This window comes from Oryzias latipes, chromosome 3, assembly GCF_053564925.1.
Source record: "Oryzias latipes strain Hd-rR chromosome 3, Olatipes_Hd-rR_3.1".
In the NCBI taxonomy this organism is placed as follows: Eukaryota; Metazoa; Chordata; class Actinopteri; order Beloniformes; family Adrianichthyidae; genus Oryzias; species Oryzias latipes.
This window is the reverse complement of record NC_136239.1, coordinates 5422854-5434046: the sequence shown is the minus strand read 5'-3', so window position 1 is coordinate 5434046 and position 11193 is coordinate 5422854. Positions and strand designations below refer to the sequence as shown.

At 43.4% G+C, this 11193-nt stretch overlaps 1 protein-coding gene across 1 annotated transcript; it reads left to right on the top strand.

Annotated features, from left to right (window-relative positions):
* The first annotated feature begins 342 nt into the window (after positions 1-342).
* Positions 343-10230, top strand: LOC144991146 (alpha-2Db adrenergic receptor-like). Its single transcript, XM_078944972.1, has one exon. It carries the CDS (start codon positions 9040-9042, stop codon positions 10144-10146), a length of 1107 nt encoding a protein of 368 aa, XP_078801098.1. The 5' UTR covers positions 343-9039; the 3' UTR covers positions 10147-10230.
* The last annotated feature ends 963 nt before the right edge of the window (positions 10231-11193 follow it).

The following is an 11193-nucleotide window of genomic DNA, read 5'->3' as shown; positions in this document are numbered from 1 at the left end:
CTAAAGGGATGTCATAAAAATGGAACGTACTATTCTCATGCGTGTGGTAGGTGCCACCTGCGTGCCTCGGACGGGTTTGACCATTTTTTGCCTGCAGACAGCCTGTATCCCCCATTAGAGCAGTTGGGACTATAGTGGATGAACTACCGGTAACTTGTTACAGTTTTTCTCAGTCGCTTTAGTACAATTCTCAGATCAGAATTGAAGTTTGCAAATACGTGTGTGCATTTCTCAAAACAATTTGTACAAACAGCAAAACACTATGGATTTCTATCATTGTGTGCTTCTGCATTGCCTCCTCCCCCTCAGACCAGGTGGAACCTGCAGCAGTAGATGCTGCCGTTCGCTGGCGTGTCTCTGCAGGAGTTTGAGTGCAAAATTGTTGTGTCACACTGAATTCAATCGCATCGTCCATTCTCATCATTCCTCACAGAAATGCAGGAATAAATAAAGAACATCCCAAACGCTTTCCCAGGAAGTCCTGGGGCGTCTGAGCCTTCAAAGAATTACAGCATGAACTTCCTCTCCGCCAGCTTTCAGTATCCGTTCCTAACAGACGTTCTTTGCTGCTCGACTTGAAGCATTCCGCTCCGAAATGTCGGTTAAACGTCCACGGATGGTTCCCTGAATATGGAGCCTCCGAACACAGAAAGATACTTTTACCTTTTTACCCCCCACCCCCAAACACACAAAACTGTGCTTCAGTTTTTCTTTTACACTTTTCAGACTAGATTAATTTTGTTCATTCTGTTTGTTTTTTCTTCCTTAAAAACATTTTTAATGGATTTATTACTGAACAAATGTTATGAAACATTGCATGCACTTAAACCAAGTTAAAAAAAATCCAAACAAAAGGCGTAACACTGGTTCTTCAAAAATAGAAAAAGAAAATATGGTGCAGCAAAAGTAAGTGTCCAGAAATGAACATTAAGAAACATGTAAAGCGATGGTTTATCCTAAGTTTAATGGTCATTTATTTGACATTTCTGCTTTAACATTCTCCAGAACCTGTAAAAGACATTTGTAAGAATGTGAATGTGATTCATTTCAAACCCATAAGACACTGGATGGATGGATGGATGGATGGATGGATGGATGGATGGATGGATGGATGGATGATTTAGCTTAGCTCAAACGTTTCTTGGATGGAATAGTGAAAAAGTGTTAAATGACATGAACGTCTGCAGCTCTTTTTTGCGTCCTTCAAGCCTTGTGCAGAGCTGCAGTGCCAGGCGCCATCCAGCCCACTGGGAGCCATGAGGAAGGGGTTCAGGGTCTTGCCTGTGGACTCTTCTGCAGATTGACAGGCAGAGTGGGATCTGAACTCTGATTGGAGGTCGACCCACGTGCTGGACATGTTCCAGTCTGGGTTTAAAAAGTGTCACAGAGTTGAAGTGTGACTGGCGTGTACCCTGAACATGGCCATCTTGATTTTAACTGGTTCCAAACGGCCCTCTAAGGACCTTCAGTGTGTTTTTGTTTGAACATTTCTTCATCCCCTCTGTTTGAGCTTCTGGAGCTGTAGACTTTTCCAGGCCATTTCTTCATGTGGTTCCAAAACCTAAAAGCAAATCTAAACTCCATCATGTTTTCTATCATCTGCCCGTTCTGTCCCACTTTCTTCTCTCTAGATTTTATTCCAACTTACTTTAGAATTCTCTGTCCTTCATTTTTTAATTCATCCATACCAATGGGCTGCACTTTGCTCAGCTTTGTTCCTGGTGAATTTCTTAACCCTTGTGCCATCCTAGGCACTTTAACATTGGGAGTTGGGTCATCTAGACCCACTAGACAGTGCTCTGAACCTGATTTGTGATCTTCACTGGTGTCCATGAATTACATGAAATCTTTCCACCTTTATCCACCTTTGTAATGGTAGGGAGGACACGTCAATGTAAGGGTGGGGTCATCTAAGATAGCACAAGGGTTAAATCAAAAGCAAGTAGTGGGCTGCCCGATGGTGTAGTGGTCAGCGCTCTCACTTCCCATCGAGAAGGTCCTGATTCAAATCCTGGTGCTTTTCTGTATGGAGTTTACATGTTCTCCCTGTCAATGAGTGTGTTTTCTCCAGGAACTCCAGTTTCCTCAAACACAACTTAAATTGACCCATGGCAACCGAGTTGGGTTAGGCTCCAGCAACCCCCTGACCCCAAAGCTACAGGCACAGCAGGCATGTGATGCACGTACACCACATGTTTGTGTTCACAGTGGACAAGCAGGGAGGGACTTCTTCTTTTTCTAGCGCATGTCTACAACCGACAGTCGGAAGAGTCAAAAATGTCAAAAGCGGTGCGAGTCTTGCTCCAGCCTTTTCCTTTCACACCTCAATTCTGATACACGAAAGACTTGAAGTCATATAATTCCATCCGGGAATTATATGACATCTCTTATCTCCTTTCAGATCAATTTTTAAACGGTTGACACTTTTGTGTTTTAAAAAAAGACGTCATCCATACGTCACTACCAAATCTGAGTCCCTGATTGGCCAAAGTTTAACCTGGTTCAACATTCAACTCCTGTTGAATGGCTGTGCGTTTTGTGCGTAGAGCCCAGAAAGGGTCATAGAAACTGGTGTAGCTATGCATAAACGCAAGAGTTATGAACATGGATATTTCAAACGCACGTTTACGAGCCTTTACATAAACCTTTCATTGAAAATAGTTCTGTCAAGGCCAATGTGAACGTAGCTTGAGAGGGATTCAGCAGGTTTGGAAAATGGATTGATGGAAAAAAATGATTTGATATGAAAAAACTAACCTGATCGCCATCAAAACAGATTTTTCTGTATTTCGTTAGATTTTTTTCCTAGTTGACAGTACAGATTCTTTTGATAAGTGGTTTTTCAATACTGATTCTGATAATGAAGTATGAGTTCATATTCATCACAATAATGTTGATCAACAACTATTGATAATAGATAACGGAAGGATGTTGAGTCTAGAGCTGGAAGGCAAGAGGTCTAGAGGAAGACCAAAGAGGAGGTTCATGGATGCAGTGAAGGCAGACATGAAGGTAGCTGGTGTTAGAGTAGAGGATGCAGAAGACAGGATTAGATGGAGGAAGCTGATTGGCTGTGGCGACCCCTGAAGGGAAAAGCTGAAAGGAAAAAGAAAAGTTGGACCTGCTCCATCTTCAACCCATTGCTTTACATCAGAGTTGTCAAACTCCAGGCCTGGAGGTCCGGCCTCCTGCTGGTTTTCCAGAAATCCTGCCTCATCGGCTGCTGATTACCTGGATCAGGTGTGTTTAGCCAATAAGGAGCTTCAGTGGTTTGAAAACATGTAGGACACCGGCCCTCGAGGCCTGGATTCTGACACGCCCAGCTTATATGCACAAAGTCCTTCATGGACTGAACTGCATTTGTGTGAATCTTTCTATCCTGTTGCTTCTTTTTAGACACATGAAAAAACATCCTAATAAATAATGAAACATTTGCTGTGACATGAAACAAGCTTCTGCTCCCCAGGAGAGATAGAGAAAAACATGGAAAAACTGTGGGGGCACTGCAGCATGTGGAAAAAAAGATGGCATTTATTATTCATCTGATTCAGTTTGATGCTGAATTCTCTTTTGTCACCTCAGCAAGTCTGTTGGTGTTGGGATTGCTGACATGACAGCGTTGAGTCTAAAGGAGGAGATCCTTCAGGACGTCAGTAAGACTCAGCTGGGGTGCATGGCCTGTTGCTGATAACGTCAGCCAAAGGGAGAACCTGCTGCCTGAGCAGCTTCATCATCAAATATTGAAAGGCTAAGGCTGGTTGTGTGAGTGACTTCTGAAAGAGGTGTGTGAATGTGCTGCTCCGGGCTGACATCAGAGCTGTGAGCCTTTATGAATGTGTGTACGCTGCTGCATGTGCTACTTTGCATCTGTTATTTTTAAATCTGTGAACTACTTTGCTAACGTCAGACTTAATCTGCTGGAATCACAGCTTGTAACCCTTGTGCTATCCTAGGCACTTTACCATTGGGAGTGGGGTCATCTAGACCCACTAGACAGTGCTCTGAACCTTTTTTCTTCAATGATTTGTGATCTTCACTGGTGTCCATGGATTCCATGAAATCTTTCCACCTTTATCCACCTTTGTCATGGTAGGGAGAACACGTCAATGTAAGGGTGGGGTCATCTAGGATAGCACAAGGGTTAAATATGTGTTAACGCCTTAAACTCAGTGGGAAGACCATCCAGTGAAATGATTTCACAGCAGCTCAAGTGAGTAGAAACTGGTCTATGTGAGACACTGGGCTATGTTTTTCCATCCTTGATATGAAACCATTTCCTTACAGTCTGTGAGGGTTCGGTCTGTCGACAGGTCTGGCGTTTTGAGCAGCACCCTGTGACTGTAGAACTCTGTAGCATGGACCCCATTTAGAGATGTACTGGGCCGGGTGTGATGCCTCACCTCCAGTTCAAGCTAAATGAAGCCAACTCAGTCAACAATGTCTGCAGTATGGACGCAGCCATTTGGAGCCAGTGGACAGTGATTGGTCCGAGTCGGTCTGAGTCACAATTCTATGGCAACTAACGTCGCCAATCGTGAGTAAACTTGTTGAAAGTCCACACCCCTTCCACTGAAGGCGGCTCAGGAGAATCTGTCAACCAAATGTCCGAGGTAGGGGTCAGAGCACACCACATGCTTTTGCTAAAGCATCTGATTGGTCAGTCTAGAGCTTGAATAACTTGCGATATAAGAAAAAAATCATTAACAAAAGACGATTATCACAAACCTCTTTCAATAATTTATCAGAGCAGAAATGGTTATACTGACCAATAGAATGACTATTTCTCTGTGGAAGTCTATGGGGTTTTGGCGTCTTGGAGCCAGCACATACTTCCTGTTTGGAACGTGAGGAAGGAGGGGTCACTCCGTCCAGTTCCTGTTTACATTCTGTGCTTCACCAACTGGCGTTCAAGCACCCACTATTGTTTATGTTCATTATAGTTCATGTAAATGCAGGAGACCTGGCTCGTTGGTGGAAACGTGAACATTTTAATAAACCTGACAAGACCAGGATCAGACGGAGAGACGAAAGGGTGAGGAGGGAGATGAGATGACCAGAAATGGAAACACACTCAAGATCATTTTGTAGATAAAAACAGCTGTGAATGATTAGCAGCATGAACACACAAAACCTGAAAGCAGTAACTAAGTTGGAAACCTCACATCAGACACATAAAAACTAAAGTCCCAAAAAGTATTTAAATCATAAATAAATCTAAAAAAATATATTGGAATACAACATATTTTTTGTAGTGCTACTTAATACTACCATGTTTGACCTACTGTATAGAAATTTCTAAGAGTTCTAAGAATTTCTAAGAGCTCACTGCATCCTCTCTTTTTACTTCAAAAACGAGCCGTCAGAATTGTACATGAAGTCGGATATCTTGATCATACAAACAATCTATTTTATCAATCTAGACTTTTAAAACTGTATGACCTTGTGGATTTTTACACTGCGCAACTTTTATACAGAGCCAGTGGGAAATCGTTACCATTCAATACCCAAAAACAGTTCTTAGAAAATGAAGGAGGAACAAACTCAGGGGATGTAGGAACTTAAAGATCAAACTGATAAGAACCACAAAGAAAAGTAACTTTTGCACTAAACTTTGGAACAGGTTTAGTAATGAGCTCAAACACTGTTCAAATATTCAAGAAAATGTAGAAAGAAACTGTGATTTCCGGATATAAAGAAAAGAGGAGTTAAGAATCAACAGGTGATTGAATAATTCCAAATACATGTGTGAACTTGCTTGTGGTGAAATAATCAAAGTTCTTTTAAAATAGATCAATGAGTTTTACATTGTAATGAGTAATAATCATTACTGAAATGTTTAAATTACAATAAATAAGCTATTGATTTTCTTAACGTGATCTGCAATAATTGCTGGTTTAAAGTGATCATGTGATTTAATGATAATCAATGATTACTACATATCTGTTACCTAAAGTGTCAATTGTTAATGTATAAAAAGTTGTAAAGTTAATCAATAAGAACTCAATTTGTTACCTGATAACTTGATGTGTAGCAGTGATATCTGGATTTAATGAAGTAGTATTCTGATTATAATCAGTGAGTGTCACATTTCTGCTACATGGTGTGTGATTCACATACTGTTTACTGAAATTATGAATGAATGTTCTGAAGATAATCAGTCATCAATATACATTAGATTTTGTAACCAGATTAAAAAACTATGTAAAACTATCAAATGAATGAACTCAGTAGGGGTGTGATTACGTGAACTTGCTTTTTCCCGCTTCTTTACAAGCACTTAAAGAAAAGAAACATTAGATTTAAATAAAAAAGTATCGTCAACCGGTCCCACAAAACAATTTTGTTTAAATAGAGTGGATGACTAAAATTTAACAAACTATCTTGAATGAGTACTACAGTACTGTGGCTCCAGAGGTTCAGAGGTTCTGTGGGGAGTGCAAGTTGAGTGACAAGATGATGATCAATGAAATTCTAAAACCTTAGATTGGATGCAAATGTTGACATGAATAAATAAAAAGTTATTTTCTGTGGAAGGCACAGAGTCACCCGCCCGCAGCCTGTCTTAGTGGGGGGGGTTCTGCCCTTTAAACGCAGGTGGCACTGTGATACAAAAAGGTCAGGGTTACTGCAGTGAAACCAGGACCCTTCCTCCTTACGTTTTTGACGTTCTTGGGTTTATTTAGAATGTCCGATCTGCATGGGTTCCTTCATAGCTTTACGCGAGGAGTCCTGTAACGGTAGAGGAGGCTCCATTGTTGAGGAACGAAGAGTGGTTTTAGGTGGTTGCTTACGAGTTTGGCGGTCCCTTTGGGTTTGACGTTCTCTGAGACGGACATCGGAGCGGAGAACTGCGGAAACAAGATCTTTGAAGGTGTGAGTTTCAGGTTGAGAACAAGGGTGATATTTAATGGCCTCATTAAGGGACTGGTAAAAAATGCCCCTTAATGCTTGGCCAGCCTGCTTCCACCCCCAAAATCGATTACATGATCACTTACAGATCGATTACGTTGTTTGAGTCTTAGCAATTGACGTGTGGCTTCTTATTCCTTGCGTGGTTGGTCAAAAACGAATCTAAATTCCTCCATGAACTGATCAAATGGCAGGTGAGATATGGGATTTGAAGTCAGATATGCTTGGGCCCACTACATGGCTTTGTTTCTAAGTGAATTATCAGTGTGATTTTACTTTGATCGGTTTGATAGTACCTGGGAGCTTGTTGGAATATTAGTTAGCATTGAAGGAGAAAGCCTCCACAGGCTTCTATAGCTGAAAAAAGGTTCTGGCTTTTTTCTGGTGACGTAGCGGAAGTGGTGTTGGTCATGCTGCCTGAGGGCGGAAGTGAAGCTGTGGTTGTGGGATTAGCGGTGAAATATCTGGTTAAATCCATCAGGGCTTGCGATATCCCGTCAATACGGCGAAAAAGGTCTTGTGCTGAGGCCATCTGAGCAAGAGCATAGACGTGGCGACCCTGGATGACTTCCTGCTGGGAGAGGAGTCCTTCCGGGTCAGCTGGGTCTGGAGTTTGGCCAGTTTGTCCTGTCATGATCAGCTAGGCTGAGGAGACCCAGACGCTTGAATCCGGAAGGAACACAGGAGAATGAGCTGGAGAATTAACAGATTTATTTCCCTGGAACAGGACCTGTGGGTAAGTAAGTTGATGAGTATTTGCTGGCGTGATGATCCTGGTGAATCGGCTGTGAGTTGTGGCGTGCCGTGGATATTGAGTCGAGGCGTGGAGAGGAGCCGAGACTTGAGTTAGATCTTGGTTTGGCTTGGAGTCGAGGCGTGGCGTGGCTTAGGGTTGTGGTGTGGCGTGGCTGGAGGCTTTGGATCTTTGATGAAACAGTGTCTTCTCGTGTGGACATGGGACCCAGGTTGACACTCGTGGCAATATGTCCTGAAGACGAGGAGGAGAAGTAGCAGTTAGTGACAAGCATGATAAGTGAGAAAAAGAAACTTGACTTGAAACCAGGTAATACACCATAGAGGGGCAACGAACTGGCAAAGAATGCTGTGGAGTTTCCTCTTAAGTAGCTGGCAGGTGATGAGGTGAGTGTCAACAGCTGGGTCCAATCTGGGAAGCAGAGCAGAGAAGGGAGGGGTGAGGACAATTTAGAGTAACCAATTAACCTATGAAGCATGTTTTTGGACAGTGGGAGGAAGCCAGAGACTCCAGAGAAAACCCACACATTCACAGGGAAAACATGCAAACTCCACACAGAGAAGTCCCCTATTGATGTTCTGTTTCAGGTCCCCCAGCCGAGACTCGAACCTTCATGCTGTGAGGCAAGAGCGCTAACCACTGCGCCACTGTGCAGTTGATTTTTTAAGTATATGTTGAATTTGTAAATCATGTTGAACACCATGAAACACCTTTTTGTTCCATTTAATAAAATCCCCTAAAGTTAACAATGCAATTGTAAAATTCTGCGTAAAGCGCATGCGTCAGATGAACGGAAAGCTTGTTGGTACAAATGTCTTTTTTTTAGTAGACTGTGTTAACTAAATTTTATTAAACGTTTTTAAATATTACACAAATTGTTATTTAAATGTAACGTAACCCTCTTGGTTTTTTACTGAAAGTGAATTAATATAATATTTTCAACATAAATACTTTACATAAATGCTACACCTCTTTTTCATTTTTTTGAGTAATACATGACTTTAGTTAATAATCACCATATTTAATTAGGCTAATGTCATTGAAGTGCGTTTTGTTTTTTTATTCATGCATTTCATCATTTCTGTAATGAATTTGATAAATCTGTGTATTTTTTGTTGCATTTACTACAAGTAATGCTTCAAATAAATAAATCAAATCATAATCAAATTATGTGTGTCGCATGTTTTAAAGTGTTTTATTAAAAGTGGCTTATCAGTGTCCTGTTTTTCTAAAGGGTGAAGTGGCTCCTTCTGGGTTTTGGGGGTAGAGAAATCCACCTGATTGGCTCTTTAAGTGTTCAGGTTGCAGCCCCCTGATCTAAAGTCTGAAATGTGCCACTAAGCCCCCTGACTCTCTGAAGCTGTTTGAAGAACTAAATGTGCTTTCCTCTTGTCTCCTTTCAGGTTATGGGCTACTGGTACTTTGGCTCCACCTGGTGCTCCTTCTACCTGGCTCTGGACGTCCTGTTTTGCACTTCTTCCATTGTCCACCTTTGCGCCATCAGTCTGGACAGGTACTGGTCTGTTACTAAAGCTGTGAGCTACAACCGCAAACGGACGCCTAAGCGGATCAAAGTGATGATCAGCGTCGTGTGGCTCATCTCCATCATCATCTCGTCCCCACCCCTCCTCATGTCTCAGGCGGAGAACAGGGTGGAGGAGAGGAATGGGAATGAGACGCGTAAGCAGGAGTGTCTCATCAACAATCAGACGTGGTACATCCTGGCCTCCTGCATGGTGTCCTTCTTCGCTCCTGGAGTCATCATGATCCTCGTTTACTGTAAGATCTATCGAGTTGCCAAGCAGCGAGCCTCCACCGTCTTTGTGGCGAAGAACATGATGGAGAGGCAGCCATCGCAGTCTGAGACCTGCTTTGTAGGCGAGGCTCTGGCCGACCAAAGACACGGCCAGTACGAGCTGGACAGCCCGCTGCCCGGCTGCCACCGCAGCTCCTCCGGAAGAGACCAGAGGGGAGAGCTGGACGATATCGACCTGGAGGAGAAGCGGCATGACACCAAACGGTCCCTGCGCCTCCCCCGGAGGGTGAAAACCCAGCAGGGGAGAGACTCAGAGGAGACACTGAATAGGTTAAAGCCCCCTCCTCCCTCTTCCTGTACCTCCAGCTCCTGGACCTCCTCAGATCAGTGCTCCCAGCACTTCTTGCTCCCCTCCCCTGTGCCAGTCCGGAGCAGGCAGGCGTCCCTGTCCAAGAACAAAGTGGCCCAAATGAGGGAGAAGCGTTTCACCTTTGTCTTGGCCGTGGTGATGGGGGTTTTTGTGCTCTGCTGGTTCCCCTTCTTCTTCACCTACAGCCTCCACGCCATCTGCAGAGAGAACTGCACCATCCCCGACACGCTCTTTAACCTCTTCTTCTGGATCGGCTACTGCAACAGCTGCCTGAACCCCATCATCTACACCATCTTCAACCGGGACTTTAGAAGGGCCTTCAAGAAGATCCTGTTCCACAGCCACAAAGGGACGTGAACGTCAGCGTGGGGCGGGCCGACTCGCCCCCACTCCTGTTTTCACTGTGCTGTCATATCGACATTAAAGGGCTTCTCACACAGATGATGTGTTGATTTATTATTCAGGAACTCACTCATTTATGGAATGATCCGGTCGACTTGATCCTGACTCCCCATTACCGAGGGCAGGTGTGTGAAAGTGCAGCTCTGTGATGCAACAACTGCTCTGGGTTACGTGTAACATAAGCCTGAGCCAGAATGACGGGGTTGGGAGCAGCAGCGGCTGCAGGGCAGCGAGAAGCATCGGCCCAGCGGCTGGAGAAGTCTGCCGTGTGCTCAAACCCGGTCAGCTGGCTCTGCATCCCACGTATAACATGAGACCAGGAAAGCCGAGACAGGCTGAAACAACACGCACAGAGCCTCAAACGCCTGACATCTAGGAAGAAACCCAACCACAAACAGTTTAAAGACAGACATGTAGAGCTGCTAACTCCAGTGTTCTGTTGAAAGCACAGAGCTGCAGACATGCAGAAGTCTGCAGCTCTGTGCCCCCATCCTCCTCTGCCCCCATATCCCAGCAGAGGAGGATGCTGAAGCTCCGGCAACAGACATCTCATCAACAGAGAACAGCAAGGCTTTGACTGTAGCAAAGGAACTTCCCTGCAGAGGATTCAAGGTATCAAGACATGGACAGCGGCCGCGAAGTTTAAATCACATCAACGAATCATTCAGTGCAAAACACATTAAAGATAAAAAACTCAACTAAAGATCAAAACGGCCGAAGAATTAAAAAAAAAGCATCATTCCAGTTTAAAAATCAAAACTAAATTCCTGAAACCAAAACAAACAAATACATTTCAGAAAACTCAAAATAAAATGAAAAGATATCAAATAAGAAAATAAGAAATCAAAAAAGCTAGATATTATGAGACATCACTGATTGGATGTTGAGGTTGAATTTTTGGAGAAGAGGGAAAGCATATTTTCCTGCATATTTTCCCTGACCTGTGGTAAAGAGTTGATCGGTCAATCACTGAACTTTGTCAGTGGGCGTGGCCTGAAGCTG